The sequence below is a fragment of the Pteronotus mesoamericanus genome, unplaced genomic scaffold (genome assembly GCF_021234165.1).
Source record: "Pteronotus mesoamericanus isolate MK-2021 breed Mesoamerican mustached bat unplaced genomic scaffold, CSHL_Meso_final contig_25, whole genome shotgun sequence".
Taxonomy (NCBI): Eukaryota; Metazoa; Chordata; class Mammalia; order Chiroptera; family Mormoopidae; genus Pteronotus; species Pteronotus mesoamericanus.
The window spans coordinates 20,416,673-20,440,546 of NW_026555105.1; the positions used below are offsets into that span (position 1 = coordinate 20,416,673).

At 47.8% G+C, this 23,874-nt stretch overlaps 1 protein-coding gene across 8 annotated transcripts in view; it reads left to right on the top strand.

The window, feature by feature from the left end:
- The window catches only part of BCL2L1 (BCL2 like 1), a 44,235-nt gene extending 20,688 nt beyond the window's left edge, over positions 1-23,547 (top strand). For all 8 annotated transcript variants that reach the window (XM_054573918.1, XM_054573921.1, XM_054573917.1 and 5 more), the window contains one exon: positions 21,869-23,547. In XM_054573918.1, the coding sequence (XP_054429893.1) occupies positions 21,869-22,006 (138 nt within the window). In that variant the 3' untranslated portion in view covers positions 22,007-23,547. The remainder of the gene's footprint in view (positions 1-21,868) is intronic.
- Positions 23,548-23,874: the final 327 nt, after the last annotated feature.

Sequence of the window (23,874 nt, forward strand, 5' to 3'; positions counted from 1 at the left end):
AGGATACCCAGGAACCTGGGGTTACTGTTGACCTTTGCCAGAGCATGTTTGGACTTAGCCAGCTAAGTATCCCCCAGTTTCCTGCTTTTACTGTCTCAGCTGCTGGTCAGGAGGTTTGGGAAGGTGACATCATCTAGCTGAATCAGCTGCTGCCTCTAGACTCATTAACGGGAACTGAAAGTCATTGCCCCTTCCTTCCCACTCTACACATCTCTTCTGAACAAGGCTGGGTACGCCACCTATCCACAGGGTCTTGGTTGGAACAGTGCTTCAGCTCTTAAAGAGCTAGAAGGTGCTCTTTTTCCTGGAGAAAGCTGTCCTCAAGACTTCTCAAGCTAAGGGAACAGAGTGCTCTTAAAGAATAGGAGGATTCACAGGAGGGCCCACATCCCTCTCCTCCACCTTGGTGAGAACTCCTCACCCCTCTGATCTCATTTGCCTAAATTAAAGGCTCAGGCTCGACACTGTAGAACGGACAAACAAAATGTTATTTGCGGACTTTGATGTTAAGGCATTTAGATTCTGGTCAAGAGGACAAAAAGACAGATTTCAGAGCAGAACAGCTACCACACTATGATCTATTGAATGTCCGCATTGACTTAATGACTGAAAAGGAAAAAGATAAGTGAAATACATTTAAAAGGAAAAAGAAAAGTTAAAAAAAAAATAAGATGGCTTAGTGCCAGGTGAGTAGCGTAGCAGCTTACTTGCTCTGTGACTTAGCTTCTCTCAGCTTCACTATTTTCTTGTGAAAAGTGGCTGTCACCAGGGTATGTGGCTCCTTAGGTTATTGGAACATTACATAACATATAAAGCATCCAGCAGTGCTCCTAGCACCTAGGGAACACTCAGTGAATGGTGGCTCTATAGATCTCAGAAGAGGGACAGCCCATTGGGGAAGGTCAGGGAAGGCTTCCTGGAAAAGGTGAATGTAGAACTGGACATTGGGGCCCGGATAGGCTATGGATGGGTGCTGGCTGGAAGCAGCCCATTCAAATGGGAAGAGGACAGACTTTGGATGTTAACAGTCTGCTGTGTAATCTTTGACAGATGACTTTACCTCTCAGAGCTTTGTGGTTTTCTTCTCTGTAAAATGTGGATATTACTAGAACCCACCTCACAGGACTGTTGAGAGGGTTAATGAAGTGCTATATTGATAATGGAAACTACTGAGTAAAGTCATCAGTAGTACCAGTGCTTTTTCTTATTTGGTGGGGGAACTAGCCTGGTCACAGGATGGAAGTGAGATGTGAGAGGACACAGCTATTGCTCATTCCCTCTCAGCTGGACAATTCTACCAGCCGTCTCCCTGTTTCTGTCTTTGTATCCCTCAGATCTGTTACTCACATAGCAACCGGTGATCCTTCCAAAATAGAAGTTAGAGTCTGTCATTCTTCAGTTCAAAACCTCCAGTACTCTTTTCTTTAAATTTTAATTTTTATCCTCACCCAGGGACATTTTTTCATTGTTTTTTAGACAGAGAAAGGGAAAGAGAGAAATACTGATGACAGATAGAAACATTGATCGGTTGCCTCCCATATGTGCCCAGACCAGGGATCGAACCCGCAACCCAGGTATGTGCCCTGACTGGGAATTGAACCTGCAACCTTTTGGTTACGGGACAATGCTCCAACCAACTGAGCCACTCTGGCCAGGGCCAGTGACTCTTCATTCATGAGGATAAAAGCCAAAGTGTATACAGTGCAGGGACAGGTGGAGGACCGTCCCCTAGAAATCGGTGCTGTGGGTTTATTCCTTCTCAAAAGTAGCCTTGCTCCAGCTCCCGTGTCCCTGTGTGTGTGCATGTTTGCAGGCACAAGTGGATGACTCAGTGGTGATGGTATATATATATATATCCAGAACATTTTGTAATAGTAAAGGACATTGACTATGCTGCCTTACAGCACTGAAGGTCATGAAGGCTGAGAAAGCCAAGAGTACTCAGGCAAATCTTCTTCCCCTCTGAATCTGAATCTTTTCCTGTGAGGGGTGTTGGTCATTCATTCACTTGTTCATTAACAAATGTTTATTGAATGCCTGCCATGTGTTAGGCACTGAGCTATAGGTTAGACATACAGTGTGACCAAATCAAAGTCCCTGTTTTCACTTTTCAAGCAAGAGCAGGAGCCAAGAGACCAGTAGGAAGCTGGGCAGGTGATGATGGTGGTTTGTACAAGGGTGGAGGTATAGTAGAAGTGAGCCATGATCAGAACTTCAGTATAATTTGAAAGTTGGATCAACTGGATTTGCTGATAATTGGATAAGGGATGTGAGAAAGAAAGAGGAGTCCAGGTTTCTCGCTTGAACAACTGGAAGGAGCTTGGTGCCAATTAATGAGAAGCGGACAACATCATGGCCAAATCACGGTTTCCTGAGAGGGCTCTGAAGTCAGACTACCTGCATTCAAGTCCTAGTTTGCTTGCTGTTTGACTTTGGGTAAGAGTTCAACTTTACCAAGCCTCAGTTTCCTCAAATGTAAATCTACTGTCTAGACCATAGGCAGTTGAGTGCTGTGCTAAGTGGGGGTAATTTGTGTGAAGGGTTTAGGATAGTACCTGGCATATATGTAGTAATTACCTCAGGAAGGAAGAATAAACTGTGATCATTATTGTGGAAGGCAGGGAATCCCATGACCAAGCAAGCGGCAGGTCCTACCCCTACCTCCACCGCTCCCTCAAGGAGCCCACCCTCCAAGAGGGGGCTCAGACACCATCTGTCCAGCAGAGAAAAGCCACAGGGAGACAGCTTTTGGGGGACGTTAAATAGATGAGCCCTTCCCAGGAAACCTAATCTCATTCTCAGCAGGTGCTAATCCCAGCAGCCTCCCTTGGTATCTGAGCCCAGCCCACCCAGTTCCTTCCCCACCCCCACCCTGAGTCCCAGACCCTCTTCCCTTTCTCACCAGCTTCAGGCTGCCACCAGGACACTTCCTTACCAGATGGAGGGGCTGCCAGAGGAGGAGGCCGCCATTCATCTGACTGGGCCCAGTCCCTCCCATGTATCAGGTCACCAAGGGCTTCAGGTGCCACCTGTCTAGAGCCCCCCCTCGCCAGGTGCCAGTTCCTGGGCGTGGTGCTTGATCCAGGCGATCCTGGCTGAAGCCAGCTGGAGCCAGGGACTCCCACTGTGCCCCAGCTGCCGCCTGCCTTCCCACCCGCAAGCAGAGAAACAAGCTTAACCCTTTGAACACCATACATGTAGCAAGAGTTAGTGGTTGCAGTTCTGGTTCCAAATACTGCACTGTTCCAGCACACTTTTTTTTTTTTTTAAGAAATTTGTCATAAATACAGTAGAGAATATGTATGTAAAGTTTCAAAAATAGGAAGATGATCACCTGTAAACTCATTACCCTGTTTAAGAAATCAAACATTTATGAATATCTTAGAGCTCCCTGTATGTCCCTCTCCAATCACAGCCACCTTCTACCCATCCTCCTGAGATTAGTGTTTATCATCCCCTTGCCTTTAAAAAAAAAAGATTGTATTACATACATATATATCTTCCTCTGCGTACTTTTAAACTTCATTTAAATATTACACTGCGTGCATTCCTCTGCAGTTTGCTTTTTTCAACATTTGTGAGATTCATTGATGTCTTATATACGCCTGTAGTTCATTCATTTTCATATCTTTTTGTATGATTATGTCTCATTCTACTGTCAGTGGTTATTTGGGTCCTTCCCTTGTTTTCGCTGCTTCACATAATGTGGTTTTAAACATTTTGCGTGTATCTCAGCACATGCACATGTTTAAGAGTTTCTCCAAGGTAGTGGTTTCGAAGACTTTAGCTGCCCATTAAAAGTAATGCAGAGGGCTTGTTAAACAACACTTTGCTGGGCTCCACCCCCACGGTGTTAGATTCTATGTGTCTGGGTTGGGGCCCTGAGAATTTGCATTTCTAGCAAGTTCCTCAGTGATGCTGCTGCAGGTCCTGGGACCACACTTTGAGAATCATTGCTGTAGGGTATATACTCAGGAGTCAAAATTGCTTGACAGAAGGTAATGCTTAATTGTTTTTCTTTGTGTTTTTAAGAATTTACACTGCCACCAGCAGCACGTGAGTTTTCATTGCTTTACATTTTGTTAATACTTGATATGGTCAGACTTTAAAATTTTTATAGAGTTGGTGGATGTGAGATGGTATCGTGTGGTTTTAGTTTTGCATTTCTCAGATTACAAGTAGGGTTGAGAGTCTTTTCTTACATCTATTGACCATTCATGTTTCCTTTTTTGTAAAATACCTGTTCAAGTCTTTGCTTTCTTTTTTTTATGGATTTGTAGGAATTTTTTGTGTATTCTGAATACTGATCTACACATGTTACAAATATAGGCTCTCAGTTTCTAGTTTGTCTTTTCCCTTTTTATATAATATTGTCCTTTGATGACTAGATTTTTTTAATTTTAATGTAGTTGAGTCTTTTATTCTATGACTCACACCTTTTGTATTTTGTTTGAAGAAATCCTTTCTCAACCTGTGATCCTAAAGACATTTGTCTACATTTTCTTGTAAAAGTTTTAAAGTTTTGTCTTTCACATTTAAGTCTTTAGTAAATCTAGAATTGACTCTCCTTTCACCTTAGTATTTTTATTGGTGGAATACCTTTTATTTCAGTAGATTTTAAATGCCTACAAATCTGAATTATTTATAACTTGAGTTGTACCTAGAGCTTATTATATACGCCTCATTAATATTTCATATTGAACAAAGGTGCTCTCTTTGGGAAACAGTTATGATCACATTTAAAACCCTTCCAAGATTTTTGTTGGGTTTTTCAAATTTTAGATATGATAATGGTGTATTATGGTTACGTTTATTTGTTTCCTATTTAAGATTCCTTAATTTTTAGAAATGCATACTCAACTACGTGTGGAATTTGCTTCAAATACTACAGGAACGGAGGAGAGTGGTTGGGGAACAGATGAAATAAGATTGGTACTGAGTTGCTATTTATCAAAGTGGAGTAATAGGTAATGGTGGTTCGTTTTATCATTCTGTCTACTTTGCACATGGCCAAACATTTTCATAATAAAATGTAAAAAAAAATCCAAGGACTATTTCCAGGATTACTTATGAAGTAAAGCATCTTTTCTTATATTTTATTAGCCATTTGTATTTCTTCCAGGGTTTGATACAGCACATTTATTGCATGCCTTCCAATGCCAGGCACTGGATACAAAGAGAACACTTTCATGTATCAAGTGAAATTGTTATTGTGTGCCAAGCACAGGCACATTATTTGGTAATACAGCTATCCAACAAGGAAGGATTTCAAATATTTATTGATTGATTTTAGGGGGAGGGGAAAAACATCAGTTTGTTGCTCCACTTTATTTATGCATTCATTGGTTGATTCTTGTGTGTGCCCTGACTGGGGATCAAACCCATAACCTTGGCATATCTGGGTGACAGTCTGACTAACTGAGCTACCCAGCCAGAACAAGGAAGATTTTTAGATGAGAAAACTAAAGCTCAGAAAGGTTAAATAATGTGACATGATTGCTGACACAAGCGAGAAGTGGCATAGCTGGGATTTAAACCCAGGCTTGAAGCTTCTAGCACCTGTGCTCTTAGAGAGCACCGTTGACTGCCTCTCAAAAGGAATAACCTATGGTGTTAGAGTACAACACAAATGAGAAATCAGGCTCAGAGACAGTAACTGGCCAAAAGAAAACACAGCTAGGAAGCTATGGAGTCTCCAGGGGGAGACCCACATATATCTGATCTGCGGCCTGCAATCTGTACTGAGCTGCCTCTTTTCCTTCCATGGAGTTTTTAAATCTAATAAGGATTCCATCAGGAGACCTTTCCCCATCCAGAGCTCCAGCTGCTATAGAGAGCCATAAGTCACTGGTTCTTGGTCTTTATCTATTGGCCATCAGAGGGGCCCATCAACATAACCCATTTATGATCAATATAATAATGACAATATAGTTGCTGCCATTTATTGAGTCCTACCATGTGCAAGATGCTGTAAGGTACACTGTGTTATATTTTTTTAACTTTCACAATAATCCTGCTTGAGAAACATTATTGTCCTGATTAGAAAACTGAGAGTAAAGCAAGTTAAATAATAGTTCCAAGGTCAAATTCTAATAAGGACAATTCTAATAATCTAGTCTGTTAGATTCAGAAGCCCTCACTCATTCATTCTGGTGTTCCGTGGGTTTGCCTTGGCTTTCTTTGTCTCTTCTACTTTTTTGTTCGGTGCCCTCTCAAGAGGGTTAGTCAGGCTTCTCCACTTCACATTGACTGCTTTAAAGGAGAAGACACCTATAGCTTCCATTTGCCCCATATCCTCCACCCCAGTAATTAGCACAGCGTAGCCACAGTGGGCTGACACCTGACAACCTGAGGATTGGTGGGTGATCATTGGTGATGACCCTCACTAATACTGTCCCAGGAAGACCCATCTCCCAGTCATATAACAGGTTCTCTTTGAAGACTTGTCATGTGCTTACTGCTCCATTGGGAGAGAAGTATAAAGTACAGGCATAGCACAACCACTTGGATCATGAGGCTGCAAATACTAAAGTAAATGAAAAGACTACAAGGGTTAGAGGAGTTCACAGGAGAGAGCAAGCATGACAATTATAAGAGTAGCAAACACTTATTGAGTACTATACAGTAGGTCTTATATTCATTTTATAAATGTGGACCTTGAGACTCAGAGTTTACATGATCAGCCTATGGTTGCGCAGCAAATGTGTCACAGTTAGGACTCTGAACCCCTCCATAGCCTCTTAAGGAAGAGCACCCTGAGCTTTGTGTTGGGTATCCTGGAGTCTCCAGGTAAAAGGAGTCTGGAAGGATAGATCAGATATAGACGAGAAGGGAGAGGCTGAGATGTTGTAGGACAAAAGTCTAAGAAGTGGAGTCATAAAGTTCCTAAGATATTACAGTTTTCGCCTTCTGCTCTCCTTTTGAATGTGGGGAAACCCAGGGTTGGGCCACAGGGTAATAGCACTTGGTCATTAAGGTTTATCCAGTGCTTCTTTGTGTCCATACATTATCTCATTTAGCTTCTGACTGCTAGGAAGTCGAGGAGGTCATCCCCTTACCACGGAGGGAACTGAGAGGCCTTATGGTTTTAAATCCCATCCATGCTTTCTCCACGTTTCTGTAGTGGGAGAACACAGGCTTTGCACTCAGACACACCTGGGTGTGAACCTCACCTCCTCTGTGTCTCTAAGATCTATTGATGGGGTGATTTGAGGACAGGACCTTTGGGAGGCAGACATATGCTAAGGAGTGGACAACATAAGGGAGGTATAATAATGTCAAAGTTCTAGGTATGAAGAAAGTGAGATGCTACCAAGGGTGCAGTGACTTGCCCAAGATCACACAGTGAGTTAGTAAGCAGCAACACTAGGACTAGAACTCGGGTCTCTGGCCTCCTGAGACAGCTTACTAATTTTTCCTTAGCACTGCTCCCTGAGGGGGCATGGGGCAAAAGCCTAGGGATCAGATCAATAATAGCACTTTGGAGCTCAAGAGAGGATCTTAGAGAACTTTTGGTCAGTCCTCCCCCCTTGACAAATGAAAAAAGCAAGGCCCAGGGTGCTTAATTTACATGTCTGTAACCAGATAGAGCTACCACAGAGCATGAGTAAACCCACTGGTCTTTTTTACACTACCATGCAAAACTTCCAAATTGCTTTTTTCCTATGCAAATCTAAAGCCTCACTCCAAACGCCAGTAAGAATTAGAACAACTGGTTTGGGGAGTTTTTATTCCTAAAATATAATCTCATTTTCATTCATATTCTCTGTCTCAATTCTTAGTAAGAATAATATACTAGAAGTAGATGGAGCTTCAACGGAAGATCTTGGTAGAGGAAAGATAAAAATTTGATGTCTCTGAATGTAAGGAGGTCCTCAAAGCCAGGAAAGTACAGGCCCGCCCCTTCACCTATTCCACCTAGTGTACCACTTGTCCTGCCCCACTCACATAGGCCTTCAGAAGGCCCAGCTTTTCCTTGGCAGCTGCGTCTGGTGAACACCAACGGAAATCCCTGGTATTTTTCTCTGCATGCAACCAACCATGGAGATGTAGGTCAGACATTGCTGGCCTGGCAGTTAGAACAGCTCTAGCTTTAACCCCTGCACCTGCAGCCATGTTTGCTGAGCCCCATGGGGATGGAAGAAGGATGTTCCCCTCCAAAGAAATCAAGTCCTCCAGAGTCCACGTAGGCAGAGTTGGCTGGGACTTAGGAGGGTGCTAGAAGAGATCATCTAGAATGTGGGGACTAGAAGGGTGGCTCTCTCTGTTTCCCTCTTAATGTCTGATGCCTGGTGTGACTAGTAGCAGGGTTGGCAGTGCCTTTGCTCAGCTCAGAGTCATCATCATTGACGGAACTAACTGGGAAGGTCCCATCGTCCCACTGGGCTCAGCTGGGCCCCAGGCCTGCACCTGGACCCCCAGGCCTGCCTGGTGTTTACAGGGTTAAAGCTGCCATCCTGTGGGACCCTTTGGGACCTAGTCTGTTTTCATTTTTGTTCTCAGCTGTCTGTTCTCCATGGGCCTCACCTACAGGTTTCTGCATGCCCATCCCCCGTGATGCAGCCCTGGCAGGCTCTTCCAGCCTGGTACACTCCTCCCTGGCCTTTGTTCCCTTCAGCAGGGCTGCCAGTTCTGTACCTGGCCCAGGGAAGAGCTTTCCTGGCCTCTCAGACAAGCTCTTCTGTTCCAGCCTAGCTGCATACTTCCTAGGATTCAGTCTCTTTGTCTTCACCCTGGGGGGGCGGAGGGCAGGATTATGGCTCTATGGCATGAAGTGGGCACCTGTGTGGCTGCTCTGGACTGTCCTCCAATTGGCTATTCTTCTCTGAGCCTTCTCCTGCCCTGGGCCTCACTTATCTCCTTTGTAAAGACATGGAACCAAGATTGGTACATGAATCACTGGTCTTCAAGATAGTGTATAGGTCATATGCAAATGGATATACTTTTATTTTAATAGTCAATGTTTGTATTTTATGTTGATTTCCATCTGTGCCAAATGATACTGGTTCTCTGTTTATAATAGTATAATGTAAGTTACCTTTTCATTTTATTTTTTAGCAAATACTCAGTGTTTACTTTATGAGAAGCACTATTCTAGCTCCTAGGATATCTGTCTTCATGGAGATTACATTCTCAGAAGACTGAGAGTGGTGGTGGAGTGGAGGGTAACTGGGCAACTTTTGGTAATTGTTTATTTTATTTTTATTTTTATTTATTGATTTGATTTGTTGTTCCACTTATTTGTGCATTTATTGGTTGATCCTTGTATGTGCCCTGACTAGGGATTAAATCCTCAGTCTTGGTGTATCAGAACAACTCTAACCAACTGAGCTACACAGCCAGGGCAAGTATTAGGTGAGGAGAAGCTTGCATGAGCTGAGGGAGTAAACAATGTAACAATCTGTGGTAAGAACATTCCAGGCCTGGGAAACAAGTACAGAGACCCCAAGGTGAGAAGCATGTGCTTGGCATGTTCGAAGAACAGAGAAGATGTATGGCTAGAACAGAGCAGAGGAGAAAGTGGTAGAAGGGAAAGGTTTGTGTGAGCTATGGTGAGATACTCTGGCCCTTCCTCTGGGCGAGATGAGAAGGCAGTGGAGTGTTTTGACCAGACAGGATCTGACTGCTTTTAGAAGGACCTTTTTGGCTGCTACTTGGTGAAAAACCGTAGCAGGAGGTAAGAATCTGGGAGACCAGAAATGAGGTTGTTACAGAAATACAGGCAGAAAATGATACTGACTTGTATCAAATGATGATGGGAAAGGTGGTGATAAGTGGTGGATTCTGGATCTATTTTGAATATAGATCCAGTGGAATTTGTTGATAGATCAAAGCTAGAGGAGATTTGACACTCAAAGGTGTTCCAGGCTCAGCACCTAGAATGGTGAAGCTACTGCCGTTTACTAAAAAGGGGAAAGGAACAGAAAGAACAAGTTTGGGGGGAGGGTGAATTAAGAATTTTCAATACATTTATTTAAATTTTTAATTTCAATACATTTATTTAAATGTTGAATTTCAGTACATTTAAATTTTTAAAAAATGGGTCAATTGATTGAAAAATGTTAATAATAATAATGATACATGGATAAGGCCAACACACGGATGGCTGAAATTGTGGTTAGAGTGGATCCGATGTGTTTGTGCTTCCTTCCAGCTCTAAAATTCTACTTTGGTGATTTCAGACCTCACAGTCTCTCATTCCCAAATAATGGGAACATGAGACAACCTATAACGTAACCAATGCAGAAGGAATGAAAAGAGAAGTATCCCTTGGACCAGGCTTAGTACCTCTTATTGATTCTGGAAGGACTTGGGAAGTTCTTACACATACCCTGGCCTCCTGGCATTGCCTCATTCACTCACTCATTGACTCACTGAGTACCTTCTGCTTAGTAGGCCCTGGAGACAACACAGGTGATGCCCTCTCCCTCCTATTACAAAGCAAGCCATCTCTGCCCCAACCCTCACCCCAGGCCTGGCTTCTCCCTGGTCCTGCACTTACGTGGAGCTTGGATGATGTGTCTGCTGAACGTGGGCAGTCACAGCCCAGACAGACCTTGCTTTCCCTTTGTTTCTGTCCAGTCCCTCCTTCCTTCTCTTATTGTCATCCACCCTTCAGGGCCTGGGAGCAAATAGCTTTGCCTCAGTGAGAGCAGAAATGGTTTTGTCTTATTTCATTCACAGTTATCAAACTGGGAAAAAATGCTCTTCCTTAGCTTTTTGTAGATGAGAAACAGAAGGCCAAAGAGACAAGCAGTTCCCACAGTCCACATCACATCAACACATCCTTTCAGCTCTACTTTTCCAAATAAGTTTGGAATCTGCCTGCTTCTCACCAGCTCCCCTGGCACTCTCCTGGCTAAGCTACCATTGTATCTCTTCTGGGTGACTGCATCAGCTCCTCAACGGACCTCTTGCTTCCACCCTTGCCCCTGGAGGTCTCCACCCAGGAGCCAGAGAGATCCTGTTAAAACCAAAATCAGATCATGTTCCTTCACTGCTCACAACCCTGCAGTGTTTCCATTTCACTCAAAGAACAAGCCCAAGGCCTCAAATGGCTTTCAGGGCCCTGCATAATCTGGTCTTTAACTACTGCCAGACCCCATTGCTACCATTCTCCCCTCATTCACTCAGCCTCAGCCATACTGGTATTTTTTCTGTTCTTGGAACACCCCGGTATATACCTGCCTCGGAGCCTTTGTACTTGCTGTTCCCTCTCCTCAGATCCTTGCAATGCATCCTTACTTCATTCAGGGCTCTGATCAAATGTTCCCTCCTCAAGAAGTTTCCCATGACCACAGGTGCCAATCCTGCCCTCTTCATGTTTCTCTCTAACCCCTTTTCTCTTATTTATTTTTCTTTTTAACATTTACTGCCATCTGACACATTTATTGCCCGTCTCTTCCCATTAAATTGTAAACTCATACAGGTAAGAATTTTCATCTGAATTAGTCATTACTTTATCCCTAGCATTTAGCATAGTGCCTGGCATTGAGTGGGGACTTAATAATAAAGATTTATGGACTGAATGAATGTCCAGACCTAAGTGGAGCAGCTTGTCTGGTCCTTCCTGCAACCCCACAGGTCAACCCACAGTGGGGTCACTGGTCTACCTTTGGAAACAGCTCTACCAAAGCTACTGGCATCGTTTTTATTTCCAAGATAATGACCAGATAGTGGGAGGGACTCTGTCTGCAAGGACTGGTCTGGCCTTGCAAGGGTTGGGGTGAAGGTAGGGGGAGCACAGATCGGCACATCTCTGCCTTTCCCAACCCTGAGAGGACCAGAGGGCATGCCTCTTCCCTGTCCTTAGTCATCTCTGACTTTCAGGGCCCAAGAGTAGCAGATCCTCAGTAAATAATGGGCAGGTGGGTGGATGGGTGAAATGAGGAAGCCAAGAAGCACTTTGTAACATCCTGCATCTCTCCTACTGCACTGGCAAATTTTAATGTGCCAAATTAAATGTAAAATGTAATGGAGTCAGACGCCCTTACTCAGTAACCAGTGATCTCAGGCAAAGTTTCATCACCTCTCCGAGTCTTAAGTTTCCTCATTGGTAAAGTGCAGACAACACCTACTTACAAGATTTTGGGAAATCTAGCAAGAGCTCAGTAAATATTAGCTGTTACTTTTTTGTTTGTAGCTACAAATGAGATACACAACTGGGACCCCTCATTTTTAGCTATTAAATAAACAAACAGTTAACATTTATGAGCACTTTCCATGAACCATTTAATTCTTGCTGCAAAGCTTGAAAAGTACATTGTTCTCACTTACAGACAGGACACTGAGCTTAGAGAGGTAAAGTGTCTTGCCCCAGGTCCCACAATTAGACAGTCAAAGTACTGAGGTCGGAACCCACAGTGTCAGGCTCCAAGGGTCAGGAGGCCCTTCAGCTTGGGGATTCCCATCAGCTTTTCTGAATCTCAGTTTCACCTCTCTGTGAACCACAGATTATGACACATAATTTCTGGGTGCTCCACATGCCACATCAGTTGAGACAGAGAGTTGCTTCTGGGTCTCCTGGTGGTCATGGTGGTAGCGGTCTTCTGCAGTTTCTTGGTGCTTTCTCTGGGTATTGACTGTGAATAGCAAACCTCCAGGTGGCCCCAGACCCAGCGTCATCCATGCAGAGGGCTTCGGCTCTCCTGGCACCATCTCAGTCATCTTGCTATTCTAAACTCTGAGAGGGCTGGTGGACCTAGAGTGGAGATGAACCAGGAAGAAGACTAGATGGGACAGGAATGTAGGAAATGCAGCCCCGCAGAAGCCTTCAGCTGAGTTTTTGGTTATGGGGGGTGGGGGCGGGTGTGTGTGTGTGTGTGTGTGTGTGTGTGTGTGTGTGTGTACACGTACACACTCACATGTACACGTACACGGTGAGGAAAGGGTGGTGCAGGGATTTGCTCCCACCCGCTTCTGCTTGGAATTCCAAACATTTCCGATCAGATCAAGGTGGCTGAAAATAAATACCCGGGGACTTGTCTGGGCTAGTTGGAGGCGGTGCTGGGGTGAGGAGGTTGAGGCCACAGGGGCAGAGACCAGCAAGGTCTGGCCCATCCGAGGAGCTTGCCCAGGGTCACATGTGCTCATTGCCCTTTCCCCCTGGAATCCTGCAGGTTGCAGGGCAAGGCTCATGAACAGGCTTTGAGGTGGAGGAGGATCAGATTCTTTTGTGGCAACAAGTCCATACACCTCTCCCCTTCCACATTACTGGATCTTTTGGCTACCCCTCAGAGAGAGAACCCAGGGTGTCACTCAGTGTGTGTGTGTTTTTCTTTCCTCTTCCTTATGCTGCAGCAGTAATAGGAGCCCTTTGAGATGATCCCCTTCATTTTACAGATGGCGAAAGTCCCAGGCTTTCCCAGCATTCCAAGCAAGCCAGTGATAGAGCTGGGACATGAGAAGTGCATCTGCTCTTTTCTTTACAGCATGTGACGTTGATCAGATGAGGGAGTGGGAACAGCTTTGGGCAGAAAGGCTGCTTTGGCCTATGGAGTACTTTGGAAGCATAGACCCCAGCATGAAGTGGAGTGTTAGGGAATGTGTTGGCCCCAGAAACCAAGTCCCTGTTCTTTGTGGGTGGCTGCTGCAGTCCTTCCTTGCCTGTTGCCTCAACACAATGCAGAAGTTGCCCTTTCCAGATTCTTCTCATAGCTTTCTGTCACTCTTCCTGAGCTTGGGAGAACTTGGTGTATGGTGAATCCTGGGTGGTCCTTTCCCTAGTTTTGCCAGGCAGGGAGGATGGGGATGAAGAAAGAGAGAAAACTGGTCTTTCCTCTTCCCTTCCCTCCTCACCAGTCAGCAGCACTCATCAGCACCTTCTCTGGGCCCGGCACTGACTAGGCTAGGCCTAGAGGACGGAGCCCATGGTCATTAAGGAACAGCTAAACAGACTCATGAGAAAGCTGAGGAAGACTTGGAAGCAGAGAGCTGGAGCCCTTGAAGAAGCGACCTGTAGGTTAAGACCTAAGGGACAGATAGAAGAGACCTTGGCAGAGGGACCAATATGGACAAAGGTCGTGAGCCTGAACAGAACATCCTTCTGAATCCTAAGGCATGTGAGAAGTGAAGCACCCTGGCCTAGACAAAGCTGAGGAAACCCCACACGGTCTTGCAAACCATGGAAAAGTCTCTAAGGCTCAAACTGAGCCTTAGTGATATAGTTGCCATTTGCTCAGTCTGCTGTGTACTGTACACAGTTCTAAGAGCTTTACATGCATTGAATGCTCACAGTGTTTTTGTGAAATAAGTACATTCTTAATCCCCATTTTACAGATGAGATCCACAGTTAAACACCCTCGTGTAGTTGCAGTACTTATTGGGTACCTGCCTACTCTTTGCTCTGTCAGTCCAGCTTAGTGGAGATAAATTAATCCATCTTAATTTGTCGTAGCAGTGGCCTCATCCAGTAGCACTGCCATTTCACAAATGAGGAGACTAATACTCAGAGAGGAGCAGGACCTGGTCCGGGGCCCAGAGTGAGGCCAGCGAAGCTTCCTCTGCCAGCCCGTGTTGTCTTCTTGGGAAGCCCTTGGGACAGGGTTGGACAAGAGCAGCAGAGGAGAAAGGACCAGAACTAAGGCTCAGCCAGTGGGAGGCCGGGTGGGGGAGTTGGGGTGATAGAAATGCAGAGATTTCCAGACAAGCTGACAAAGGGAAAATTTTCCAGTAGAGCTGCCCAAAGATTAAATGCTCCACCATTTAATGGGGGAGGAAGGGAGCTCCTTATGACAAGCGTGTGAGCAGAGAATGTGCTAGAGAGGATTGCGGACTTTCACAGATACAGACCATCTCGAGAAAAGCAGACCCCCACTGTGTCTCCTGGGTGCTCCACCTTTCTGAACCCCATCTGGGCAGTGACGATGTTAGGAGTGAACTTAAACATCGCATGGAAGCGGGATGGGTATGTTATTGGGTCACTTTTGAGTCTCTGACTGTTTCAAAGGTGTGGCTTGGTCCTTCTCACCCTGGACACTGGGAAAAGATTGAAAGGCTGTGGCCATCTACTCATGAAAGAACAGGGAATCACCAGGGGTGGGATGAAAGGGACGTGAGATGAGGGAGGCCTCGGAGTTCCAGGGAATTGATGCACATGAGTGTGTAGCAGCCACCCAGGAGACATTGAAGTGCTTAGGCTCTGGAGCCAGGCTGCCTGGATATAAATCCCAACTCTGCCATTTATGAACTGTATGACCTTGGGAGGATCACCTGAGCTCTCTGACACTGATCCCTCATCTGTAACATGGAGAGTATTAGTAGCACTTACTTCACAGGGTTATTGTGAGGATTAAGTGAATTTGTGCACACAGTGAAGCTCTTAGCACCACGGCAAGTGCTCAGTAAATATCAGTCATCACTTCCAGAGAAGGAGGTTCTGAGCCCTTAAATGAGCATATGTGCCCCAACAAATGCTTTTCTGAATTCTCTCTCCTTGCCTCCAAGGCCAGCACCCTGTTTCTGTCAGATAGCTTTCTCAATTCCCCAGCTGAGGTGTTATCTCCCCCAGGCACAACCACTTCCTTTTCTGAGAAATGAGCACATCTGTCAGGCTTAGCTTCTTAGAACTAATGGTGGGGGAGGAGGCAGGGGAGGAGAGGCTAGCAGCTGACAGGGCCCAAGTTGGGGAAAGATTAAAGCGAAGTTTGCTATGAGGATGACTTCAAATATTCCCTAAAGCCCAGTTGGCTTGGGCCCCCCTATGACATCCTCTTCAGCCAATAACACCAAGGTCACCTTGCTTTACCAAGGGCTTTCATCCCCTGATCTTACCACCATTGTCTGCGGGTGGGCTCAAAGCAGGAGAAACTGAGGCTCAGAAGTGGAGAGGCTATGTCACTCACAGCTGGGCTGGCTAGACTGAAGTGTCAGGCCCAGCAGTTTGGCCACCTGTCTCCTTGCCCCTGCCCCATTAAGCCGCCTGAGTTGCCCACATCCAGGCCCGTGTTCCTCTGGGAAAGCCAAGGGAAGTGGATTCCAACCACAAACCTCACTTCTTCCGAGTCTCCGCCTGCAACTCCCTGCCAAGAAAGTGATCAAGTCTCTCCATTTGCCCCACCCACCCTTCCTGCCATCTCTTAGGGATCTCCTAACAAGGCCTCATTGGTCTACTTAGCAGGCGTTCATCAGCCACTCTCCCAGGGAAACTAAGGCCAAGACCAGAACTCTGCAAATGACTCGTGCCTGCCCAAGCACGGCCATGACAAGACACACTACTGTCCTGATGTCCCTGGTACTTTCTCTGGGCTGCTAGGAGCCCCTTCCTCTTCTTCACCTACCTCTTTCCCGAAATAACCAAGCAGGAAGGAAGCAGTGGGCCTGGGCCCTCTAGAGTCACCCTAGAGGAAGGAAGGGCTCGTCTGGCACAGCCAGTTGTTCCCCATTGAAGCCCGGATGGAAGGGTTTCACTTTCCCTCCTGGTCTTCGTCACATCCTTTTCCTGTGGCACCCGGTTCCTCCTTAGCTGGGGGGAGGGGGGCAGAACTCATTCATTAAGCTAGTGGCCTCAGGCTGCCTTCCTCTTCTTAGAGGGACTGAGGACTATAGCCCTGGCCCAGAAAGTGGGGTTTGCTGCTGCACATGCTGGGGGCTTGAAACTGGCTTCCCCACTTACCAACTTTGATCAGGCCTCAGTATCTCTGAGCCTTAGTTTATCTCGGCTTAGAATGAGGACCTCCTTCAGTCACAGAAGTCCATGCACCTGGCCCACAATGGGTCCTCAAGAAGTATTGTCCTTTTGAAAGTGGGCAGAGGCACTGGAGCTAGATTGTTGGTGCAGGCAAACCAGCCAGGTCACCGAATTAATTTAGGATGGCACCTAAATGTCAGTGACTGGCATAGGCAGAACATATGCTATTTTATTGTTATTTGACAAATGAGGACACTAGGAGCCAGAGAGGTAAATTAACCTGTTCAAAGTCACACCGCTAGGAAGAAGCATGGAAACATGGGAGGTTAGAGAGAATAGTGGGGATTAGAGAACTTAGCAGATTCAAGCAGGGACCATACTGTAGCCCTTGATAGGGTGGGTGGTCCACTGGCACTTGGGCCACTACACCAGGAACATCCTTCTGGCAGCCTTTTTCCTGACCTCCCCAGGGTTACAGGTGGCTGCAGAGTGACCTGCATTGTTCATTTGACTGCCTCTGGGCGAAGATCTAGCTGACTTAGTCATGCCTGTGTGTATGGGCCCCTGGCTTCAGGTGTAGATCAGACTTGGTCCCTGCCTACACTGACCACCCCGCCCCGCACCGCCCCAGACTGATGGGAAAGACCCACACACAGAGGGCCTGCACCCAGGAGTGCCCTGCCTCTCCTTCTTGCCTGAGGGCCTTTGCACTTGCTTCTGCTGGAACATGCTCTTTTTGACCTGAGATTATTGATCCTTCCTTGACCACCCTCACCTTGTCATTCAGGTTTCAGCTCAAACCTCTTTTCCTCAGAGAGACCTTCTCTGAGCATTCCACCTGCATCAGTCCTCCAGGTATTCATTTCTGTCACCTACCTCCGCATGACTTACTCTCTTGAAAATCCCATCACCTCTGAAATTTTCTTATTTCTTATTATCTTCTTTGCTTTTCATTAGGACAGTGTTTCTCAACTCCCCCCCCCCCCTTATTACGACCCCTGGAAGGAGTCTTTATAAGACATTTTTGTCCTAATTGCCCTCCCATTACATTACATTTGAATATCACAGCTGCACTATGTATCTCTGTATGTACTCTGGCACCGCTGAGAGCCACAGACCACTGTAATAGCCAAACATTTTTCACTTTGCTCCATTGAGCATGCATGGACTAGAACACAGACTCCATGAAAGCAGGAGCCACCCTTGTTTGTCTTGCCTACTGCTCTGACGTCAGTGCCGGGCTTAGAGCATGGTAGGTGCTCAGTGAACATGTATGGTGTGAATGAAAGTCCATAAACCCTGGGAGACAAAGGAGACATTTGTCCCCTTTGAAGGGTTGAAGGAGGGACTACTAGGCCTCTTGGACTCCAAAAGTGGAGTCCTGTAAACTGAGTAGGGTTTGGCTGGGGAGGGGAGATGCAGGAAGGATGACCAGTGAGAGGACATGGTGTTGGTAAAGGCACAGGAGCAGGAAACACTCTGGAGCGTGTGGGGTGGGGACATTCCTTGTGTGTGGCCGGGACTATGGGAGGCAGAAACTTGAAAGGAGGCCCAGCCTTGGCTTCTCCTGGGGACCCTGGTTCTTGTCTCACCATTCTGAAAGGTCCCAGTGCCAAATTGGGAGACCCCAATTCCTAGTCCGACCTCTACCATAAACTGGCTGTATGATACTGTAGAATGGGTAGGTGTGTTGGCCTTGCTAACTTGTGGGGTCTGCCTAGCTAGGAGCCCAGGGTTCTCCCATGGGGGTCATTAGCCATTGCCTCTCCCCAGTGGCCCTGAAAACCCCCATGTGGATCCCCGTGGTAGCAGTCACAGCTGCAAAGAGACACTTCCCCCATTTGCTCTAACCCAAGCTGAGAAGGTAGACAGTCTCTCAGGCCTGGGTCTCCTAAAGACTCTGACATCAGAGACCTCCCTGCAACACACCCTTATCTCTCACCTCCCTGCCCACCCTGCCAGCTCTGGCTAAAACCAGTGGGAGCCATTGAGGAGCAGTGGGGGCTTATCTCTGCTTTTCCAGACTGGGCTGCTTTGCAATCCTGTTTATTTATTTAGAGCAACCGCCTGCTGAGAAAATGGCTGTTTGTTTCCAAGTGTGTCGTGTGAACTGTGGACTATATATACCCACACCATTGCCTCCCGGCACCCAGCACCCAGCATCCACCCTGAAACAGCACACCCCATTTTGCTGGTGCTCTCTCTACAAAAGCAATCCACAGAATGCATAGCCCTTGGAAATCCTACTTCCCCCTCCCCAAGAGAAGGAGCTCCTTGAAGTGGAGATGAAGTGTTCTGGCCAGGAATGCTTGCTTGGGGGCTGGGCAGGTCAGAGCCTTGTTCTCTATGGCACCGAAATGAGAATGTTCCCTCCACCCTGGAAGGACTGTTCCTGGACAGTGAGTGCTTTGTGCCCTTGCAGGGACAGAGCCTGTTTACTCCAATCCAGCCCCAGAGCTGAAAATTTCCTGTGGCTGCCAGCCCTCTACTTCAGGAAAGTTCCCACTGAGGGAGCCAGGCCTCTCCCACTTTGGCTGCAACCCCAGTGTCCCTGGTTTCTTGTGGGACATTTGGTCCCTTGGGATGATAACCAGGGCCTTCTGGCCATGGCCTCACTTCTCCCATGCTCCCCCCAGCCCAGGACTCTCCCATCACAGGTCTATCTTTTTTGTGACTCCACCTGGATCTACTTCATTTGGATCAGAAAAATTAAAACTATAAGAATTTTCTTTGCCAACCCCCATGGAGGCTAGCCAGGATGAAGGGGGAGAAACAGGGAAGCATACCCACAGCAGCCTTGCCTGGGCAGCAGCAGGCCAGGCTTAGGAGGCTGGCTGCTGCCACGCCATTACCTTTGTCTCCCAGACCCAAGACTCCACCTCCACCTCACCCCCACGTCCTTTTTCATGGAATCCATTCAGCACTAGTGACAAAGTAGGTCCTCCCCGGTGCCCCACTTAGGGAACGAGCTGCTGCAGCAGCGCTCCCTTCGGAGCTAGGTAGTCCTGAGTTCTGATCCTGGCTTTGCTGCCTTTTAGTAGTGTCTTCCCTGCTGTACACTTCAGTTGTCTCATCGTGAAATGAGTTTCAAATCTCTAGTCTGGGAATTACGATGAAGGTGAAATGAAGATAATAGTGCAGGGCACTCGGTAGACATGCAGTACCTTTGTTCTGCTCATGTATTTATTGACCATCAGTTATGTGCCAGACACTGTTGTGGATATATAGAAACAAGACAGAATCTGTGCTTCATCAAGCCGTACCTGCAGGAGATAAACAAAAATAAATTGTAGGATCTGGCTATGAAAAGTGCTAAGAATAAAAAGAAAGCAAGGTAAGGGGATAGGTGAGAGAGATGGGGGTGGATACCATGTTAGACACAGTGACCAGGGAAGCCCTCTCTGAGGAGATGACATTTGAGTAGAGTCAGGAGTGAAATGAGGGAGCGAGGCAGGTGATGATCTGGGGTCAAGTGCTCCAGGCAGCAAGAGCGACAAGCTCCTGAGCTCAGCAGATTTTCGAGGAACAGCAAAGAGGCTAATGCTCTGTGTGCAGCGAGGAGGGGCCAGGTCCTGCTTGACCGTGCAGTCTGTGGTAAGGACTTAATCCCAGGTGTGATGGGAAAGCCTCGGAAAGGTTGGGAGCTTGGAATGATGTGGTCTGAATTGGAGGGACTTCCCCTACCTGCCTGCTTTCTCCAGCGCCCTTTTCCCGGCAGATGGTAAGCTTTCTGGTAAGGGTTCTGGCTTATGCGTCACTGCTGCCTTCCTAATGGCTTAATAAATGTTGAGGATTCTTTGAGTTAAGCGGGCAGCTCAGTGCGCATGGCACTCTGCTAGGGTATCAGGGATATGAACAGACATGACAGTGGCTTTCTGAGTACAAGGGAAAGCTATTAGAGGACTTGGGAGCACGGGTGTGCTGTGATCTTGTCTGTGTTTTTAAAAACCTTCTCTGTGAAGAGCATGGACAGAGGAGGGCAATCAAGACCAGAGGTGGAGCCAGGGAGTATCAGAGTGAGCAAAGTGGCCAGTGAGACCTGGGGCTGATTGGAAATGGCAGGCCCTGTCTGAGGGATCAGACACCACTCAGGTAGTTGGAACCAGGTAGAAATATGGGCGCAGGAGCCCATGTTTAGAAATACGAGCTCTTGGTGGAGAAGCAAGAACACTGGCCCTGGAACCAGCCAGTGATGCATTTCATTCCCTCCCTAGATACACACAGCACATAGATTTCTAGGTGCCAGACACCAGGCTTGGATTTTGGTTCCACCACTGACAGAGCTGGGTGACCTCATCAACTACCTTGGTCCTCATGCAGAGGCTCGGTTTCCTGGTCTATAAATGGGGAGTGACAGCCTGCCTTGCAGCATTTTTGGGAGGATTAAAGGACAAGTTGGGTGGGAAGCTCCTCATTAAAGGGTGCTCTAAGTTCCCCTCTCCTTGCCCCACAGGCTGGCTCCACCCTGGGGCTGTGTAATTCAACCACAGCCCTCCCCATATCACGTGCTTCCCTCCTGACAGGCTTCAGGGCCCAGAGCTGTTGCTTCCCTCCTTCTGGGCCTGGAGTCATGCTCCCCCTGCCATGGGGGACAGGTACAGGAGCTCTTAGACCCATCCCAGTCCTGCATGGTTGTTACCAGCTCTGCTCTACCTTGCTCAGCCTGCCCCGGGGCAGAGGCTCCCTCCAGAGGAAGAAGGAGCCTCTGGCTAAGAGTTTCCAGACCTACTCTACCCTGTGCATCACTCTGGGGGGTTACCTGTCCGATTTCTCACCCCTGCTCCCTCCATCGCCGCAGTGGAAAGGCTGATGCCTAGTGGTTCCACCCTACCCTCAGACTCCCTGCTCCTATGTGGCTTCCAGACCACTCATGGTCCAGCACTCACCCAGCCTGCACCCTCATCCCTCCTATCCCCTCCTTCTGCACTTCACTCCAGCCCTTTGGCTTCTTGTCATTCTGTGATCTGGCCCACCTCGTTCCCACCTCAGGTTCCTGAGTACCATTTCCTAGTGTGTGACCTTGTACAAAACTCTTTTCTAACTTTGCACCTGTTTTCTCAGCAAGAAAATGGGTTGGTCATCCCCAACTGGAGGTCAAGAAGGAGGGCAGCCCTTAACCTTTTATCAGGCCCAGAGTGGGCACGGATGACTCTAGTTTTTCAAATCAAGTCCATCGCGTGAAGATGGCCCCCTTTCTCCCACCCATCCACATTACAGTATCTTCCTTCTCTCTCCCCGCAGGACACTTTTGTGGAACTCTACGGAAACAACGCAGCAGCTGAGAGCCGGAAGGGCCAGGAGCGCTTCAACCGCTGGTTGCTGACGGGCATGACTCTGGCTGGCGTGGTTCTGCTGGGCTCACTCTTCAGTCGGAAATGACCAGACACTGACTACCCACTTACCCTCCCACCCCCGTCCCACCTCTACTAGATCTCTTCTTTCAGCCACCATTGCCACCAGGAGAACCACTACATGCAGCCCGTGACCACCATGCACATCACAGGGTTGGGCCTAGACTTGGTCCCCCGCAGTTAGCTTTCTAGAAAGTACCATGCTTCTGTGAGAGCCACCTTCCCCCACACCCCAGTTCTCCTGGCCTTGAAACCCACAAAGTTTCCCCAGAGTCTGTTCCATGGAAGCTGGCAGGTATGTTGGAGTTTGTGGCCGGGGGCTGGGCAGCACTGCCCGACTGGTAGAAGCCCCTTACCCCTTAGCCCCCACCAAGACCACTTTGCATCCAGGGAGCTAGAAAGTTTGCTCACCCTTTTTCCCAGAAGCAAAGACTAGACTGCCTTCGTTTTGATGTTTGTGGCCTCAGAATTGATCATTTCTTATCCCAGTCCCACCCTGCCCCCCAGGACCTGGGCACCCCTTCCTTTCATTTTCATCCTCGAATAGCTACTTAGGGGCCAATTCTGAGTAATTAGGGATTCAGGCTGCTTGGGATGAAGAAACTAGGACCAGGACCCCTCTCCCCAACTCTGGCCTGGCCAAAGTCCCCTCTCCCCATCCCCCATGTCCTCTAGAGGTCTCTGGCTAGAGGCCAGCCCAACCCAGGAGGAGAGGGCTGTAGCTGCAGGAAGCACCCCACACCAAAGCTAGGGTGGCCCCTTGCAGTTTAGCACTACCCCAGTTCCCTGCCTTTTCCCCTCCCCTGGCTCCCTTGACCGTGACTGAGGGACCAACTGGGCCCAAGACAGGTGCCCCAGAGCTGTTTATGGCCTCAGCTGCCTCACTTCCTGCAAGGAGATCAGCCTTGTGGCATCTTTGCTTTGGACTGCTGCCCATGGGCTTCAGGGGCTTTGGCCCAGGGGTGAAGGGGAGCTACAGGCAGCAGCTGTGGGAGCCCTAGGGTCTTCCCTACCTCAGGCAGGAAGGGCAGGAAGGAGAGCCTGGTACACAGGGTGGAAGCAGGGCTGGCTGGAGGAGTCAGTCCTGCCTGGCCAGACTGACTTGTGCCCCACCCTCGTTCAGCCCGCGCAGCCAGGCTGCCAGGTCAGAGTGGCCTGGCCAGGAGCCCTTCAGGCCTCCCTCTCTCCTCTGCTCTACCCATGGCCTGTCTCATCCCTGGGGGTCCTAGCCTAGCCCTGGCCCCCAGGGCTCTCTGCTGTACATATTCGAGACTAGTTTTTATTCCTTGTGAAGATGATATACTATTTTTGTTAAGCGTGTCTGTATTTATGTGTGAGGAGCTGCTGGCTTGCTGTGCGTGTGCACGTGGAGAGCTGGTGCCCAGAGATTGAACAGCCTGATGCTCCCTCCCTGCCCTGGTCCGAGGAAGCCAGCCAGGGGTCCTGGCTCCTGAGGGGCACCTGTCCCTCCCCCAACCCCCAGCCCACACTTATTCCAGCTCTTTGAACTAGTTTGTGTGAAGGTGAAAGTGGAGTTCATTAATAAACCGTGTTTATTAAGTGAACAAAGGGCCTGGGCTCTTGTGTGTTTTGGGATGGGAAAGAAGGGGCTGCTTGGCTGACAGGCTGTGGGAGAGCTGGGTACTGGTGCTGGCTCTGCTGCCCCCTGGGAGGACGCTGGACAAGTTTCTTTTTCACTCTAGGCCTGAGAGAGAGAAACATTGATTTGTTCTTCTATGTGCCCTGACCAGAAATCAAACTTGCAACCTTGGCGTATAGGGATGATGCTGTAACCAACTGAGTTACCCAGCCAGGGCGCCATCTGTATATTAATGGGATTTACATTGAGCACTTGTGTGCCGGGCCCTGAGGCTGTGTGAACAGGACTGGTAGTTC